This window comes from Mobula hypostoma, chromosome 12 (assembly GCF_963921235.1).
Source record: "Mobula hypostoma chromosome 12, sMobHyp1.1, whole genome shotgun sequence".
Taxonomy (NCBI): domain Eukaryota; kingdom Metazoa; phylum Chordata; class Chondrichthyes; order Myliobatiformes; family Myliobatidae; genus Mobula; species Mobula hypostoma.
Genome location: NC_086108.1, coordinates 9425187 through 9437718, shown reverse-complemented (window position 1 = coordinate 9437718; position 12532 = coordinate 9425187). Strand labels below are relative to the sequence as shown.

The 12532-nt window shown below is 52.8% G+C and overlaps 1 protein-coding gene across 4 annotated transcripts; it reads left to right on the top strand.

Moving 5' to 3' along the window:
* Window positions 1–29: 29 nt before the first annotated feature.
* On the top strand, window positions 30–12228 carry si:dkeyp-117b8.4 (E3 SUMO-protein ligase ZBED1). Of its 4 annotated transcripts, none has more exons than XM_063063611.1 (4): window positions 30–139; window positions 2486–2778; window positions 7263–7398; window positions 9787–12228. In XM_063063611.1, the coding sequence occupies exons 2-4, from the start codon at window positions 2518–2520 to the stop codon at window positions 11676–11678; spliced, it is 2289 nt and encodes a 762-aa protein (XP_062919681.1). In that variant the 5' UTR covers window positions 30–139; window positions 2486–2517; the 3' UTR covers window positions 11679–12228. The 4 variants fall into 4 exon arrangements, with proteins under 4 accessions (XP_062919681.1, XP_062919683.1, XP_062919684.1 ...); XM_063063612.1 differs by having other exon boundaries at window positions 82–135; XM_063063613.1 differs by lacking the exon at window positions 2486–2778 and having other exon boundaries at window positions 38–139.
* The last annotated feature ends 304 nt before the right edge of the window (window positions 12229–12532 follow it).

Below are 12532 nucleotides of genomic sequence, written 5' to 3'. Positions count from 1 at the left end.
ATCCCGCTGAGCGCGGGCGGGGCGCAGGGATCTGAATCTTCAGTCTCGGCGGGCCTCCCGCTCCCCCCGCCCGGCCCTGTGGTCAGAGTGGCGACCACTGACCGGCGGCCGCAGCGCAGGCTCCCGGACCGCGATGTAGGTAGGACCGCCCACCCCCGCAATCTGGGGAATGGGTTAGTGATGGAGGGAATGAATGAGTGACTGTGGGAGGGAGGAGATGAGTGAGTGAGTGAATCCATAACTGGGAGGGGATGACTGACAGAAAGTGACTGTAGGAGGGAGGGAGGGAATGAGTGACGGAGGGAAGGAAGGAATGCGTGAGGGAGGGGATGAGTGAGGGAGGGAAGGAGGGATTGAGTGACAGCGGGGGGTGACTGATGCAAAGTGACTGTGGGAGGGAGGAAGGGAAAGAGGGAATGTGTGAGTGATGGAGGGAGGGAAGGGATGAGTGAAGGAGGGTGAGAATGAGTGATGGAGTGGATGGGTAATGGAGGGTGGGGGTGAGTAAAGGAGGGAGGGAATGAGTAACAGGTAGGAAAGTGGGAGGATTGAGGGAAAGAGGGGAGGGAGGATGGAGAGAATGAACAAGGAGCACCATGAAAGGATAGAGAACAAGGGTGGAGCGAGTTGCAAATGTGGATAAAGGGTATGAATGACGGAGGGATGGAGGGAATGAGGAAGGGAGGGAGGAATGAGCGACAGGGTGGGAGTGGGCGATGGATGGAGGAAATGACTAACAGGTCAGAAGGAGGGAGGGTTGAGGGAAAGAGGAGGAAGGATGGAGGGAATGAAAGGAGGATCATGAGAGGATAGAGAATAAGGGTGGAGGGAGTTGGAAAATGAGAAATGTGGATAAAGGGAATAAAGAATGAAAGGGGGAAGATTGGGAGGGAATGGGTGGGACAGGGAAAGGGATGGAGGAAGGGAATGAGAGGGGAAGTGGAAGGGAATAAGTTTGAGGATTTGAGAAATGGGGTAATTGGAGTGGAGGAGGAATGGAAGCCATGAGGGTGAGGATTGTTGTGACCATGAATGAAGTCACTGGAGAGATGTAGCTGGTAGATTTAAAAACCTTTATTCATCACACACACACAAGCTGACAGCCTTTGGAGGCACTCGAGAGACTCCCAGACCCAACAACACAGCACATTTTTATATGTTAAAGGACAAAGGTAACAGGTAAATTTCTATAGCTACACTGTACAGTATTCATAAGTTACATGTAACTTTTCAAATATGTACCTAGATCTTCACACCAACACACCCAAAATGAAAAGTTAATTATTGTTGTCTCTGAGCTGCATTCATGCAAATATGGACATGTCAGGTCATTTGGGTGTTTCCCGAGCTGCATTTTAAATTCAATCTACAATCCACATTCAGATCTGAGACTGGTTGCTGTGAAAATTACTATTTGCTATATTCTATATCTCCAGAATGCACCCTAATTGGGGGGGGGGGGTGGACTGAAAAGTGTGGATGAGGGGAATGAGAAAGATGGATAAAAACGAGGGAATGGAACAGTGAAAGGTAACAAGGAGAACAGAGAGATGGAGTGGTGGGAGGTAAAGGGGGATGGAATGAGGGGTGTACAATGAAGTAAGCAGCTGAGGGGAATAGGGAGAAATGGAGGGTTAGTGGAGGAGGGATGAGGGTAGTGGGAAGACGATGAGAGTTTGAGAGGTCCAGGGAATGATCAAGTAGGACGGATAAAAAGACTGACCTAAGCCAGATCAAAAGAAAGGTTCAGATTCATTTATTTATCACACGTGCATCGGAACATAGAGTGATATAATGAGGCCACCCTCAGGGTGAAGGGGCAACACCTTGTATTCCATGTGGGTAGCCTCCAACCTGATGGCATGAACATCGTTTTCTCCTTCCGCTGAACAAATTCTCCCCCCTCTCCTATTCCCCACTCTGACCTCTTATCTCTTCTCACCTGCCTCTTACTTCCCCCTGGGTCCCTTCCTCCTATGGTCCAATCTCTTCCATCAGATTCTTCCTCTTCCAGCCCTTTGCCTATCATGGCTTCATCTTCTCCTTCCCTGCAGCTTTTTATTCTGGCATCTTCCCCCTTCCTTGCCAGCCCCACTGAAGGGTCTCAGCCTGTTTACTCTTTTCCACGGATGCTGCCTGACCTGTTGAGTCCCTCCAGCATTTTGTGGGTGTTGCTGTGAAGTGCGTCGTTTGTGTTCACAGCCAACACAGGCAAGAACAGGCTGGGGGCAGCCCACAAGTGTCGCCACACGTTCCAGCGCCAACACAGCATGCCACAATGCTCGGCAGAACACAACAAGCACAAAGAAAACCCTGTCCCTCCATCCCACCCACGTGCGCTTACACAGGCCTCTAGCTCCAAGATGGCCTCCAGAAAGAGGGAGGTGGATGGAGGGAATGTGGGAATGCTGAGGCGAGGTGCTGGCTGGAGGTCTGTGCTGCGGTCGGGCATTTGCGGGAGTGTGATGTCATCACCCTCTTTCAGTGACGTGACCGCGGAGTCACAGGTGGAGAGCCATGCCCCGCGTCGGCGAGGTCTGGAAGTACGTGACGCGGAGGGACGACAAAGCCATCATCTGCAACGTGTGTGGCGCCCAGCTGGTGTGTTCCGGCAGCAGCACAGTGCTGCGGTTACACCTGCAACGGAATCATCACATCCACTTCACAGAGGAGAGCGATCGTGGTGACCTGCCCGCCGCCCACAGCACGGCAGAGAAGACTGTCAGTGTGAAGGAGAGGTGTCCGAAGATCACTGAACTTATTGGCATTGATAGCTCTGTGAGTCTTTATTCCAAGTATAAATGTGAACTGTGCATCATACGTGTACTGTGAGTCTTTATTCCAAATATAAACACGTGAACTGTGGATCATACGTGTACTGTTGAGTCTTTATTCCAAATATAAACATGTGTACAGTGGATCATACGTGTACTGTGAGTCTTTACCCCAAATATAAACATGTGAACTGTGGATCATACGTGTACTGTTGAGTCTTTATTCCAAATATAAACATGTGTACAGTGCATCATACGTGTACTGTGAGTCTTTACCCCAAATATAAACATGTGAACTGTGGATCATAAGACATAGGAGAGGAATTAGGCCGTTTGGCCCATCGAGCCTGCTTTGCCATTCCATCACCGCTGATCCTTTATCCCTCTCAGCCCCAGTCTCCTGCCTTCTCCCTGAGTCCCTTCATGCCCTGATCAATCAAGAATCTATCATCCTCTGCCTTAAATATACATAAAGACTTTGCCTCCACAGCCACCTGCAGCAATGAATTCCACAGATTCACCACTCCCTGGCTAAAGAACTGGATGTATGTAACTGGTCTGGGCACCTCATGGCCTGATATCAGAAAAGGAGGGGGTACTTAGTTTCCTATGATGGGGGTCCTTAATGATCAGAGTGCTGCCACAAGAAAGTAGTATCCATCATCAGGGACCCCCACCACCCAGGACATGCTCTCTTCTCACAGCTGCCCTCAGGAAAAAGGTACAGGAGCCTCAGGTCCCACACCACCAGGTTCAGGAACAGTTATTACCCCACAACCATCAGGCTCCTGAACCAGTGTGGATAACTTCACTCACCACAATGAGCCTCAGGTCCCACACCACCAGGTTCAGGAACAGTTATTACCCCACAACCGTCAGGCTCCTGAACCAGTGTGGATAACTTCACTCCCCACAATGAGCCTCAGGTCCCACACCACCAGGTTCAGGAACAGTTATTACCCCACAACCATCAGACTCCTGAACCAGTGTGGATAACTTCAGTCACCACAATGAGCCTCAGGTCCCACACCACCAGGTTCAGGAACAGTTATTACCCCACAACCGTCAGGCTCCTGAACCAGTGTGGATAACTTCACTCAGCACAGTGAGCCTCAGGTCCCACACCACCAGGTTCAGGAACAGTTATTACCCCACAACCATCAGGCTCCTGAACCAGTGTGGATAACTTCACTCACCACAATGAGCCTCAGGTCCCACACCACCAGGTTCAGGAACAGTTATTACCCCACAACCATCAGGCTCCTGAACCAGTGTGGATAACTTCACTCACCACAATGAGCCTCAGGTCCCACACCACCGGGTTCAGGAACAGTTATTACCCCTCAACCATCAGGCTCCTGAACCAGTGTGGATAACTTCACTCACCACAATGAGCCTCAGGTCCCACACCACCAGGTTCAGGAACAGTTATCACCCCACAACCATCAGGCTCCTGAACCAGTGTGGATAACTTCACTCCCCACAACACTGAACTGATTCTACAACGTAGAGACTCATTTTACGAGGATTCCACAACTCACGTTCTCAGTATTATTTGCTTATTTCTTATTTGCCTTCTTTTACACACTGGTTGTTTGTCTGTCTTTGTTTACGCATCATCATCATCTTTATGGGCCATGCCAGGTGACATCATCATTACAAGCCGTGTCGTATGATCGTGGTCGTCATGCTTCTTGGCAAATTTTTCCACAGAAGTGGTTTTCCATTGCCTTCATCTGGGTAGTGTCTTTACAAGACAGGTGACCTGCAAGCTAGTGGAAGGAAGGAGCGCCTTACACCTCCTTTAGTAGAGACGTATCTCCACCCTGTCCATCACCCAATACCTGGAGTATTGCATTCAGTTCTGGTCACCCCAGTACAGGAAAAGTGTGGAGGCCTCAGAGAGGGTTCAGATGAGGTTTACCAGGATGCTGCCTGGATTAGAGGGTATGAGGTTGGACAAATTTGTGGGTCTTCTCTGGAGAGCCAGGGTTGAGAGGAGACCTGATAGAAGTTCATAAGATTATTAGAGACGTTGATATATCGAGTAGACAGTATTTTTTTCTCAGGATTCTGTAACAGGGTAGATGCTTGCAGGCTTTCCCCCTTATACAGAGGTCATAGGTTCAGGGTGAAAGGTGAAATACGTAAGGGGAACATGAGGGGAATGTCTTCGCTCAGAGGGTGGTGTGAGTGTGGAATGAGCTGCCAGCGGAAGTGGTGGGATACGGGTTTGATTGCAACATTTAAGAGAAGTTTAGTCAGGGTCATGGATAGGAGGGGTATGGGAGGCTATGGTGCAGAGCGGGTAGATAGAAAACCAGTGCCGCATGATCTAGATGGGCCAAAGGGCCTGTTTCTGCACTGTAGTCCCCTATGACCATGCATTTAAGGTGAGAGAGGGAGATGCACAAAATTTTTTTTACACAGTGGTACTGTAGATACCAGGCATGGCGGTGGAGGTAGGTACAATAGAAACTTTTAAAATGTTCTTAGAAACACTCAAATATGTAGCGAAGACAGATTTATCACAAATTTCTACAGATGCACTGTGAAGAGCATTCTAACTGGCTGCGTCATGACTGGTATTGGGGGGGGCTACTGCACAGGATCAAAATGAGTTGTAAACTCAGTCAGCTCCATCATGGGCACGGGCCTCTGTAACCTCCAGGACATCTTCAAGGAGCGATGCCTCAAAAAGGCAGCGTCCATCATTAAGGACCCCCATCACCCAGTTCATGCTCTCTTCTCACTTACCATCAAGATGGAGGTACAGAAGCCTGAAGGCACACACTCAACGATTCAGGAACAGCTTCTTCCCCTCTGCCATCAGATTTCTGAATGGACAATGAGCCCATGAACACTGCCTCACTACCTTTTTATTTCTATTTTTATGCCACTTATTTATCTATTTTATATATCTATATACTTACTGTAATTCACAGTTTTTTCTATATTATCATGTATTGCATTGAACTGCTGCGGCAAAGTTAACAAATTTCACGACACATTCTGGTGATATTAAACCAGATTCTGATATGGATCATGTGCAGACAGAAGGGATTCATTTAGTTACGTATCATGAGCTCTATTAGTCTGTCACTGCAGTGCACTGTAAACACTCCAAATCTCCCTTTATAATGTTGTTTACATTTATGTATTTGTGTACATTTTATTCCATGCTTTAACGTGTTTATTTTTTTAATTTAAATCCTTTTTCTTATAACTGTTGAATTTTGTTCTTTGTTGCATGTCGCGCCCTAACCAACACATCACAGCAAATTCCTAATGTAAAGAGACATGATGAATTCCCCAAGAGGACCATAACCTAGCCGTAGTTTGGAGGCTGGTATGCCTCGATGCCCCAGAGAACTATGTTGTCTGGAGTCAGGGCTTTATGTTTTGGCTCTTGGTAGGGTCACCCATGCCAAACAGGTCAAAGGGTAGAGGCCAGACTAAGAGTGGTCCACCAGTCCTCCAGGTTCTGGTGTTCAGCTCCGGGCCAACAACCCTGACTGGTCAAATAAAATTGTTACAGAAACAGCAATGAAGAAACCTTCTATACAGACAGACATGGAGGGCCTTCACTGCGGCCCTAAACGCCACTGGCGTAACAGGCGGTTAGTAGGGATTGGATGAATAAAGTTGATCCTTAGTTAGTTTGGCACAACTTGAAAGTGTTTTTTTTTTCAAAGCATGAGACATGGGAGCAGAATTGGGTCATTCAATTCAGTGAGTCTGCTCCATCATTCCATCATGTCTGATTAATTATCGCTCTCAACCACATTAGGGTGGCGGGGTGGAGATACATCTCTACCAAGGGAGATGTAAGGTGCTCCTTCCCTCAACTAGCCTGCAGGTCACCCTTGGGCAAGGTGTAGCATCTGCTTAGCCTCCCCAATCAGGGTCCGGTGAAGCCATGGGAGCAGGTGGTGGATGGTCTTATGAGCAGCCGGTAATACCTATTCTATTTCAGCAAAATCTTATTGATACATTTACATTAACTTCTAAACAATATAACATCTACTTACAAGCAATGCTTCTGCTGGGGAGATAACAGGGTGGCTTCAGATAGAAACTTCTTTTGCGCCTACCATAAACCTCTGGCTTTTTGCCAGCTAATGTGCTATCCTCTCTGCACAGAAAGTGACCTAATACAGATCAGAAACTGCTCATTAATATAAAAGTTGAATGTACTCAATCACATAGAAAAACATAAATGAATTTCCCGAAGGGCAGAACACCTGTAAAACCCTCAACCCAGTTGGAGAAAGACTGTGGTGTTATTTTACTCCAAGTTCTAATTTACGCCAATTTTAATGATGCATGAAGCTCAGCTGATGGTCAATTTGACGCCCTCCAGTCTGTGTAGGCAACTTAACCCCAACTCTCACCTCTGCTATGCACAGACACAATGCCGTTCCTTACCCTGTCCCAGGGCCGGGCCTGCAAGGGAAGGACTGATCTTCTTTCGTTCATTCTCCCCAGGCATCCCACACCTCGCAGAGCAGTAAGAGGATTTCCAACATGTTGCGGGAGTGTGCAGCCCAGCTCGAGGAAGGTGAGGAACTGGAATGGCACTCCGCCCTGGGAGATGGTGACACCTACCCTCCAGTAATCGAAGGTACAGCGTGGCTCACTGTGTCCTGTTACATTAACCCTAGGCAGCACTCAGGGCCCCTCAGAACACTGCAAGGAGGCTAAAGTATTCTGCAGCAGGTCAGGTTCAATCTGGAGAGAGAAGCAACACACACAAAGTGCTGGAGGAACTCAGCAGGTCAGGCAGCATCTGTGGAAAGGAATAAACAGGCAACGTTTTGGGCCCAGAACCTTCTTCAGGACTGAGGAAGAAAGAGGAAGGTGCCAGAAATAAGAAGGTAGGAGGAGGGAAAGGAGGCTAGCCAGAAGGTGATAGATGAAGCCAGGCGGGTGGGAAAGGTAAAGGGCTGGAGAGGAGGGAATCTGATGGAAGAGGAAAGTGGACCATTGGAGAAAGGGACGGAGGAGGGGACCCACGGGGAGGTGATAGGCAGGTGAGGAGAGCTAAAAGGCCAGAGTGGGGAACAGAAGAAGAGAGGGAGAGAAATCTATATACATGTCATCGGTTTGGAGGCCACCCATAAGGTGTTGCTCCTTCACCCTGAGGGGGGCCTCATCGCGGAACAAGACCGACATGTTGGAATGGGAATGAGATTAGGAATTAAAATGTTTGGCCACCGGGAAGTTACGCTTTTGGTGGATATAGCGGAGGTGCTCAGCAAAGTGGTCTCCCCGATTTCCGAAGAGTTTCACCAGTGTAGAGGAGGCCACATCAGGAGCACCAGACAGAATAGATGACCCTAACAGATTCGCAGGTGAAGTGTTGCCTCATCTGGAAGGGCTGTTTGGAGGCCTGAATGGGGGTGAGGGAGGTGAGGCACTTTAGCCAGTGGCAGGGATAATTGCCAGGGGGAGATTAGTGGGGAGGGACAGATGAACAAGGGAATTGTGGAGGGAGCAATCCTGCAGAAAGCAGAGAGGGGCAGAGGTCAAGATGTGTTTAGTGGTCGGATCCCTTTGGAGATGCAGAGGATGACGTGTTGGTTGTGGAAACTCATGGGGTGGTAGGCAAAGACAAGAGGAACTCTATCTCTGTTACAGTAGCAGGAAGGTGGGGTGAGCCCACATGTCTGAGAAATGAAGGAGTCGCAAGTGACGGCAGCATCAGTTGTAGGAAACAGGGAGTGAAATGGAGTTAACATGTCAACTCAAAGGACCTGAATCAGAAAAGGATCTTATGGAGGGAGGATGTTGAGGAGACATCCAAAAATGAAAGGGTTAATGGATGAGGAGTGTTTAATGGCTGTGTTCCTGTATGCACTGGAGTTCAGAAGAGTGGCTGGGGGGGGCGATCTCTTTGAAACCTATTGAACGTTGAAAGGCCTCGATGGAGTGCATGTGGAGAGGATGTTTCGTATGGCAGGGGAGTTGAGGACCAGAGGGCACAGCCTCAGAACAGAAGAACATCCATTTAGAACAGAGATGAGAAGGAATTTCCTTAGCCAGGGAGTGGTGAATCTGTGTTATTCATTGCCACAGGCAGCTGTGGAGGCCATAACATTGGGTATATTTAAGCAGAGTTTGACAAGTTCTTGATTTGTAAAGGTGTCAGAGGTTACGGGGAGAAGGCAGCAGATTGGGGTTGAGAGGAAAATGGATCAGCTGTGATGAAATGGCAGAGCAGAATCGATGGGCCAAATGGCCTAATTCTGCTGCTGTGTCTCATGGTCTCTGACAGAGGATTTGCTGCAGACAAGGTTATTGAGACAGTGAGTGAATGGGAGCCGTTAAAGAGGGAGATCGTGGCAAGTCAGGCTGGGGACAAGCTCCACTCCCACGAGATAATCTGAGCTGAGCCAATATCACAGGTGGGAGGCTGATACACAGTAACAGTGCGAGGTTGGATACTGATCACTACCATGGGTGCTGCCCTCCAGTGTTCGCTCGGCAGACAAGCTGGAACGCATTCGTATGCGGCTGGCACTTGTGTGAGATGAGGAACTGCTGCAGGCTTGTTCTTGCAGAAAATTGGCTCCAGGGTATCATCATGACACTCAGGGACTTGGGCGAGACTTTTGTGTTATAACTATGTTTATCTGTGACAGTAACTGTATGTGCTTTATGCACTGTGTGCTGTTGGTTCTCTGTTTTGTCTTGGCCCTATAGGGACGTATTTCATTTAGCTATGATCATGTGTATGATTAAATGATAATTAAACTTGAAATCTCTCTTCCACTCTCTCCCCCCACTTCCCCCTCACTCTCTCTCCCCCACTCTCACCCCTTCCCTCTCCCCTTCTCCCTCCCCTGCTCTCATCCTCTCTCTCACCCCCACTGTCACCCCCCACTCTCTCCCCTTCTCTCACCCCCTCACTCTCCCTCGTTTCCCCTCACTCCCTTGACCCTCCCTCCCTCACCTCCACCTGCGCCCTCTAACCTACCTACCTCCTGGCTCCCCTCCCCGTCTCCGGCAGACGATATTTCCATGGCGCTGCGCTCCTACCCGCTGGGCAGTGGCGGAAGGCGCAGGGCGGCAGAGCTGAAGACGAAGCGGGCATTGCCCGCGGGCGGCGGCGGCCAGGACTGGGCGCAGGCCTGGGATTTCTTCCGGAGGCTGAACGAGCGCTGCGTGGAGTGCAGCCTGTGCCGCAAGCAGCTCTGTTACCACAACAGCACGGCCAGCCTGCGGGAGCACCTGCGGCGCAAGCACCACCTCGGCGACGCGGAGGGGCGCCCCTTCCCCGACGAGGGCTCCTCGTCCTCGGAGTCCATGGGCCAGGAGCCCGAACTGAAGAAGATGGCGGTTCACGGCGCGGAGATGGCGGTCGAGAAGCGGGACGAGGCGATCGACGACCTGATCACCGGGATGGTGTTCCGGGACCTGCAGCCGCTCTCGCTGGTCACCGACCAGGGCTTCAGGCGGCTGCTGGGCTTCCTGGAGCCCAACTACCGGCTGCCGTCGGGGACGCAGCTGGCCGCTCACCTGCGCCACAGGTACACGCTGTGCAAGCTGCGGCTGGCCCACCAGCTTCGCGCCGTGCCCTGCATGGCCCTTTCCACGCACGGCTGGAGCACCCCGGCTCGGCGGGCCTACCTGACCGTGTCGGCGCACTTCATCGACGGCCGCTGGAGGCCGGCGCGCTGCGTGCTGAGCACCGGGCCCGCGGCCACGGGCAGCCGGGAGCTGCTGCGCTCGGCCCTCGGCGACCTGGGCGTGCCGTGGCAGGCGGTGAGCTGCGTGGTGCGCGACGGCGGCGGGGCCGGGGAGCGGCCGGCCGACAACTGCCCGCACCTCTCCTGCGCCGCCCGCACGCTGCAGCAGTGCATCAAGCAGGGGCTGCGGACGGAGGCGGTGCAGGACGCCCTGCTGTCGGCCCGCCGCCTCGTCGCTCACTTCCAACAAGACCCGCGGGCCACTGCCCGCCTCGACGACCGGCTGGCCGAGGGCAGCGCCGAGGCCCCGGGCCCAGCCCTGCTGCTCGACACCCCGTGCCACTGGGACACCACCTTCGACATGTGCCGGCGGCTGCTGGACACACGCTGGGCGCTCAGGGATGCTCTGCAACAGGAGGAGGAGTGGGAGGGTGGGGAGCCAACGGTGCCCGACCTCTCCGATGCCCAGTGGGAGCTTCTGCGCAACCTGCTGCCCATTCTGAAGCCCCTCAAGGTGGCCCTGTCTTTCCTGGGCGAGCCGCAGAACGCCTCCGTCTCCTCCCTGCTGCCTTGCTTGCACGGGGTGTTGGCCGCCCTCGGGCAGCAGCCGGTCGAGGCCAGCTCGGCCTGCTCGGCCTGCGGCGCCGTCTGCGCCCGGATCCGCTCTGAGATCAGCCAACGCTGGCGCCTGCAGCGTGACGAGGAGCTGCCGGACAACCCCGCCGTCCTCGCCTCCTTCCTGGACCCCCGCTTCAAAGACCTGCGCTTCCTGAGCGCCCGGTCCCGGGAGCAGGTGCAGCGGCGGGTGAAGGCGCTGCTCTCCGCCGCGCTCCCGGAGCCGCGCTCGCCCAGCACCTCCTCGGAGGGCGAGCGGGCCTCGGCCGAGCCCAAGCCCAGCGAGTACGATCTCCTGTTTGGCGAGGACCCGGTGGACCGCCTTCCGGAGCTCCACCAGCAGATGGAGAGCTATCTGGCCGAGCCCCTCCGCAAGCGCCACACGGACCCGTTCCAGTGGTGGCGGGACAACGCACACCGCTTCCCCGCCCTCGCCAGCCTGGCCCGTCGCTACCTGGCCGTGCCCGCCACTGCCGGCCGGCCGTTCCTCACCTCCGGCCGGCTGCCGGACGACACTGGGGCGGCACTGTCTCCCGAGGACATCAACCGGATCATCTTCTTGCACCAGAACTTCGATTACATCGAGTCGCTGAAGTGATGGGGCCTGTCCTGCCTCCACCCCACCCCCTCCTGCCCCACGGACATCTCCCGGAGAGGGAAGCAGCAGGGAGCCAGGCTCACAGAGTCTGTACTGACTGGCATCCAGCCATTCACACACAGAGCCCAAAATCTACCCCAGACCCACACATGGGGGAAGGGACGACCATTCTTGAACCCTGCATGTTGTCAGGAAGCCAGAAGGCATGGGGGACCCCACACACCAGCACCCAGGGAGAACATGTGCGCTCCATATTGAATTCCAGTCTCTGGCACTGTGTGGCAACGCTCTCCCTGTTGTACCCTTGTGTTTCCCCAATTTGTGGTCATTTGTTGGGTTCGGGGGGGGGAGGAGGAGAAATTCTGAGAGACTGGGGCAGTGACTGAGGGTCCTGGAATGGTTAGCCGTTGGTCAAGGGTCCCTGCTCAGTGGGGCGATGACCGGGGGTCCCGGAATGGCTGGCCTGGAGAACGGGGATCTCGGGGGAAAGAAGATCCCAAGGAAGAGGCAGATGAGGTGGTGTTCCAGCAGAGAGGATGGGTGTGGGATCCTGCAGAGATTGGGGGCAGTGGGAAGGTGTGAGGGGAGCAGACTTATTAGTAGGGAGGGTGGAGGGAAGTGGGGGAGCCTGTCCCATTTTATTGGTGGGGAGGGTGGGGGGGAGCCTGCCCATTTTGAGCTCCCAGAAACCTGGAGGAATTCAGTCTGTCGGATGGCTTCTGTGGAGGAACATGGACAGCTGATTTTTCAAGCTGAGACCCTTTTTCAGATGGAGGGGAGATTGCTGGGGGAAGGGGTAGGGAGAGTGCGTGCAGGTGGTCAGTAGTTCCAGGGGAGAGGGTGATAGAACGGAA